Source organism: Benincasa hispida, chromosome 6 (assembly GCF_027475165.1).
Source record: "Benincasa hispida cultivar pf3 chromosome 6, pf3_genome.v1.1, whole genome shotgun sequence".
In the NCBI taxonomy this organism is placed as follows: domain Eukaryota; kingdom Viridiplantae; phylum Streptophyta; class Magnoliopsida; order Cucurbitales; family Cucurbitaceae; genus Benincasa; species Benincasa hispida.
The window spans coordinates 13,769,710-13,775,831 of NC_143483.1; the positions used below are offsets into that span (position 1 = coordinate 13,769,710).

Genomic DNA, 6,122 nt, shown 5'->3' on the forward strand with positions numbered 1-6,122 from the left:
GGGAGATCATTTAGAGAGGAATTTCGTGAAGTTTTGTGACTTCAAGGGTAAGTAACTTCAAACCCCTATTTCCTCTTATTTTCTTAACAACATGCAATAATTTGAATGCAAATCCATGTTTCCGTTCTCTAAATTTTACATTTTTGCATAAAATTAAATTGGGCTTTCGATCTGCTTCCACTGTGGATGTTCGCACATCCTTCAGTCGAAGCCTGAAGTTAGTCACCAGAGTTTTAATCAAAGGTGATTGTCGGAGCTCGGAGTTGGTCGTCGAAATTTGTAATCGGATGTGGTTGTCAGAACTCGAAGTTGGCCCGTGGAGTTATAATCGGAGGTGGTTGTTGGAGCCTGGAGTTTATCGCCGGAGTTATGATCAGAGGTGGTTGTTAGAGTATGGAGTTAGTTATCGAAGTATGACAGCAATAGTTGCCAGCAATGGGCAATAGGTGGAGTCATTGAAAACATTAGAAAAATGGAGAGTTGGAATGAGTTGGTAAGATATATCAACTTAACTGATGGATCAAACATTGAGTTAGTATATTATACCTCCTAGGAGTTTAAGTAGGTATAATATTGGTGAGCCAACTCAACTCATATTGGTAAGCCAAATACCTCCTAGGAGTTTAAGTATATGTTGTCTCTTGATGCCAAATTTTGGTCAATGGGAAACACATGACCTTTACGTGACGACAATGGTAAATTTATAATCTGGAAAAGAGAACCTACAAAATAAAGAAGGCTCTGATGCTAAAGTAAGATATCAAAATTTTAGAATAAAGAAGAATACATAAGTGTTAGTTCCATAGCCTAGATTAAGATATAGGTCTCAGATGAAGTTATCTCATATAGAGTTATAATGATGTATTTATAGGAAGAATGAGATAGAGTTTACCTTTTTTCTTTTATGATAAGAACGAGATGGATCTTTACTAATCCTAATAAGTTAGGATGAGATATGATAAGATAATTAATTAGCTCGCGATCGGACTTATTTGAATTAACTCCACTCTATCTAGTATTTATGTTCATTTATCTTTTCTTGAATTTTGGCCTATATCATCAAGTCCAAAATCACTTACAACATTGTTAATCAAGATATCAAAAGTTCGAATTTAAGATTGAATATTGTTGCAAAAGTACAATATTGGAATTTTGTTTGAAGCGTCCTACAAAAAGGGACATTATATGTATTTTTTTTTTTTTTCTTGTTGTAATAGTCATGAAATATTTCCACTATTTTTTATATGAAATTTTTTTTGTATTATTACCTTAATCTGTGGGAGTGAAAGCAACCATCTTGTGAATAGTATTATTACTCCAAAGGGGCAAAAACAATATTGATTGTATTCAGAAAACCTTTGTCCCCACCATTGAAATTACAAAAACACCCCCACATTCTATCCACAGGGAAATCTGGATAACAACACAAAATCCACTCTCTCACCCAATCATTACAATCCACGTGTCACTAAACCGAACACGTCACATCATCTTTTAATATCAGATAGCTGACTCAATGGGGTTTCTCTTTCACTTTTTGCCCCAAGTGGGTCCCTCCCTCATTGCCTCCTTGGCTTCACTTTTTCTCATTTTATTATCACTTTTTTTTTTTCCTTTTTTCTCCATTTTTAGTGAAATTCAATTCGTCAATGTATGGTTTGAAGGTAGAGAAATGTGCAACAACGATTCCTTAATCAAACACCCCATTCGTAAATCAAGAACCAAAACAAGACGACCCAAATTCCTCAGCCTCCGATCGGAGTTAATTTCCCCCAAATTTACACCGATGATCCACCACCCACCACAGCCATCGCCATCGCCATCGCCACCGCCACCGCCGCCGCCGCAGAAACAGCTCACTCTGTTTCCCCTGCATCCGGAGAATCTACAGATGGAAGACAGGGAGGAAAACGTGGTGTTCATCTTCGAAAACGACGTCGTAAGTAGCAGCTGCTGCAGCCTACAGAGCTTTCTTCCCAGTTACCAAAACGACATGTCGTCGGAGGAAGAGTCGCGTAATTTGGCGGAGGAGGCGGCACTTGTACGGACGGCGATGAGAAGCAGAGAGAGACAAACAGGGGTGGAGGAGAAATGGGTTTGTTATTCAGAAGTGGTGGAGAAGACGGAGGAGGTGGAGGTGGAGGAAGTGACGAGCACGGCGGCGGATGAGTGGGTGAAGAAGATCAATAAGAAGAAGAAGAAGAAGACTAAGAAGAAAGTGGAGATGATGGGAAAACAGTTATGGTTGAAGCTTGATTATGAAGGGATATTGAATGCTTGGCCTGATAAAGCTCCATTGTTCATCAATGGAGAATCGCCTCAGACTGTTCCTGATCTTCGTGATGATCCAAATCTCTGCTCTGATTCTCTTCCCAATGTAAGATCTCTACTCTTTTTTCCCCATCTCTTAGCTTAATGTCTGTAAATGTATATAGAAGATTTAGTCAAATGGGTGATTAATTTAGAACAAATCATGTTCAATATCACAACTTTAACGTTTGGTTTACACTTTTAAATGTAATTATCATTTTTTTATAATCGATTTTGAAGGACTAGAAGCATGTTTGATACATGCCCAAAGTGATTTTTAATAGTTTCAAACTCGCTTCTAAACACATCCTTAATAACTAAAATCGAGGTTAGGTGTTATGAGTGAAAACACTTCTATTCTATATATACACATTTTGGAAGAATGACTGAATGACATGTTTTTGGGAGTGATTCCAAAATAATTTAATCTTTAAAATCACTCTAAAAATTATTTTAACCATCAAATTCAATTTTAATGTAAGAAATTTATATTTAAAATAGTAGAATTAAAGTTTGAATTTAATTTGAGTGTTAAAAGTATGTTTTAGAATGATTTTGAATCTGATAAAAATAATCTTAATCCTTTCAAAATATCTTCCAAATATGTTCCAACAAAAGTACTTTTTTCAAAACCAGAAAGGTAGAGACTCTTTTGAAATGTTTAGAGAGAAAGTATTTTTGTATCATTTCACATGGTCATTAGGTACTAGAATTGAGAGTTCTATCTTTGAAGTCTCCCATTTGATATTAATCCTCACGTGTTTAGTTTTGTAAATCAAATTTATTAATACTTAAACGCACATGAGAAAAGAAAAAGGTTAGAAATATGTATAAAATGTTATATAGTATTTCCTATTAACTTTAGTATTTTAAGCATAGTTTTGATTTAATAATCAAAGTTATAACGTGAATTGAAGGGGGAAGTGAGGTCGGACATTGGGGATGTGGTCCAGTCCAATTCTATAATTATCAAAATTTTTGGGGACAAAAATGATATATCATTAGGACTAATCGTAGATTGAATTGAGTTGTGTTGAATCACTTTTTAAACCTAACTTAATTATTTGAGTTGTAAATTTTTTCCATCCATATAATTCTTATTAAATAATGAATCTAACTCAATCCTAAAATTTTTTAATAGGATTGGACTGATTCAGATTACTCGGATCATTATTTAAAATTCTGTTTTAAAAGGAGTTAACATGTTAGCGTAAAAGATTTGGTTTATTATCATCATGTGTTGGATTTTAATTATCTTATAAAAAATTTAATTTCATAATGTTAAAAAGTTATTTTATTTTAAATTATTGGTGGATAAATGAAATTAAAATAAATAATTGTATAGATAATTATATTAGAAGTAAAAAACAACATACTTTTTAATATTTATAATAAGTTCGAGTTTGTTTGAATTGACTTGGTTTATTTTTTGTGAATCTATGAACTAATTCAATCCAAATTTAAACTAATTATATACAAGTCATGATGACTTCTAAAGTGAGTGTTTTTAACGTTTTTTTTTTATTTTTTATTTCTTTTATAAAAGCTCTTCTAATTGTATTAATATTCTAAAATACAAGTATTGTTAGTTAGCTAGGTAAGATATATATTGGTTTTCTCTCTCTTCTTTTGTTTTGGTGAGAGTTCGATCTCTTATCTTTTAGTTGAGAGTATAGGTTTTATGATATATATCTGCATATTTGTACGTATTTTAACTTGTATAAAAGTATTTTTCATATGGTTAAAAGTATATTTCCTACCTACAATACTAAATAATCAAAAGTCTTTTTGAGTGATTTTAACTTTTAAATGAAACGATCCATAGCTATTTATGGCTTAAACACTTGAATTATTAATCCTTCCTAGAATTAAATTTTGTAACTTCATTAGTTCTTAGACTTTCACTAAATTCTATACACATCATTTTCTCAGTAATTGTCTCCCACTCTACAATAAATTATTAAAAGAGACCGCTACCATGCAATTGACATTCTCTCATTCTTGGACATATAAGAGAGCATTGCAAAAATATTTTGAAATTGTATTTAATGGTTAACGGGAGGGAGACATATTTTCGAATCTGCATCTAACTGTTATTAAAAGATACCCATTTTGTGACAACTTTACTGAATAATTTCTTCCTCTTATACACTTCTCCCACAACTTCTCATGCACATACTCTCTTACATACTTATCTTTCTTTTTCCTTTTTTAGTTCACCAATATATGGGACGAGAAATTCGTACCTCTAACCTTTTGGCCACATACTTTATGTTAATTGAACTATACATACTTATCTTCACTTATATTCTCTTTCACTAATTATCCTCGTTACATAATATTTTCTTTATGTCAATTGAACTATACATAGTTTTTTTTTACTTTCATTCAACATTGTTTCCCTTTGAGTAGAAAGTACTAGTTTTCATTATTCAATGAATATTCTCAAATCTCTCAGCCCTAGATTTATCCTTTTTGAAGAAGTATATATAGGAATTAAATATGTACTATGTAGCAAAATGGGTTAGAAGGATTAAAAAGAAATTAATTAATGATATATTATAATGTTTTTGGATACAGAGAAATGTGATGGATGGAATGGGAAGTGAAGGGCATAATAGTAATAATAATAATGTGTGGAAAGTTCCAGAAATGGGAATATTGAAAAAAGAATATATATTAGGACAAAGAGAAGCAAGTGTTTTGAGATATAAAGAGAAAAGGCAAAGCAGACTGTTTTCCAAGCGCATTCGCTATGAAGTCAGAAAACTCAATGCTGAGAAGCGTCCTAGAATGAAGGTAACCAAAGCTATATATTATTATTATTATTGTTATTATTCATTTCTAGCTTCATCAAATGTTCGTGTTTGAGATAATCATATCTAAAGTATTAGCATATATAATATAATACAAAAGAATTTACAGATATAGCGAAATTTAGGTACAGCTCTTGGAGTCTATTAGTGATTGATTATATCATTACTAGAAGTCTATCAACAATCAAATCTATCACCGATAGATTTTGCTATATTTACAATTTTTATAAAATGTTGTTGTGCACTTAATTATTAATCGTAGAAGTGCTATTCATTGTCATTACTCTTTTTAAGTACAGTGTCCATCATAGAGATTACATGTCAAAGCGAGCTTAACTATTATGTATCTGATTAATGCTCGACATGCTAGGCTAATTTTTTTCATTCAATCAATATACTTTTTCTCTATTTATCTCTTTTCATTTTCATATTATTTTTAAATATTCTAGTTGTGACTTGGAAAATTAGACTAAGTTTTTGGGTATTGATTTTTCCGGTTATGTTATATACACTTTTTTTTTGCAATTTTCTAAGTTGGCTCCAAAAAGATTATTTATTTATTTATTTTATTATTTATTCAAAGTTTAAAGTTTAGTTTAATGAGATGGAAAGTTTAAAATTATTGTTAAACTCAAGGATGAAATAATATTTTATTTTCTTTTAAGGAGGATTGTATTTATTATAAATTGTATTTGTTATCGAAGTTTGAATTGACTTTTCTCTCCTTTTTCGTAGGGTCGGTTTGTGAAAAGAAGTTGAGAAGGTGAAGAAACACTTCGTTTTGGATATAAGGGCATTCTAGGAAATGTGATGTAGTGTTCTCTTTTCTTTTAAAAATTTTCATTGGTTTTTTTTTTCTTCTACTTTATAGGTAATGTTGCATTAATAAAATATGATTAATGTTAAATAAGAACATTGATTAAGGAAAAAAAAAATGAAACTCATGCCTGTCGATTAACCAGTAATGAAATAATGGGTGTAATATGCCTAATCGCA

The 6,122-nt window shown here is 31.3% G+C and overlaps 1 protein-coding gene across 1 annotated transcript; it reads left to right on the plus strand.

The window, feature by feature from the left end:
• The first annotated feature begins 1,530 nt into the window (after positions 1-1,530).
• LOC120079406 (uncharacterized) lies at positions 1,531-6,122 on the plus strand. Its single transcript, XM_039033571.2, has 3 exons — positions 1,531-2,377; positions 4,891-5,109; positions 5,862-6,122. Exons 1-3 carry the CDS (start codon positions 1,673-1,675, stop codon positions 5,883-5,885), a joined length of 948 nt encoding a protein of 315 aa, XP_038889499.2. The 5' UTR covers positions 1,531-1,672; the 3' UTR covers positions 5,886-6,122.

Excerpts from the sequence above, each read along its gene's own strand:
- LOC120079406 (XM_039033571.2), top strand. The coding sequence starts at position 1,673 with ATGTGCAACAACGATTCCTTAATCAAACACCCCATTCGTAAATCAAGA. Across the intron at positions 2,378-4,890 it reads GCTCTGATTCTCTTCCCAAT|AGAAATGTGATGGATGGAAT; the intron begins GTAAGATCTCTA and ends TTTTGGATACAG. Across the intron at positions 5,110-5,861 it reads AGAAGCGTCCTAGAATGAAG|GGTCGGTTTGTGAAAAGAAG; the intron begins GTAACCAAAGCT and ends CCTTTTTCGTAG.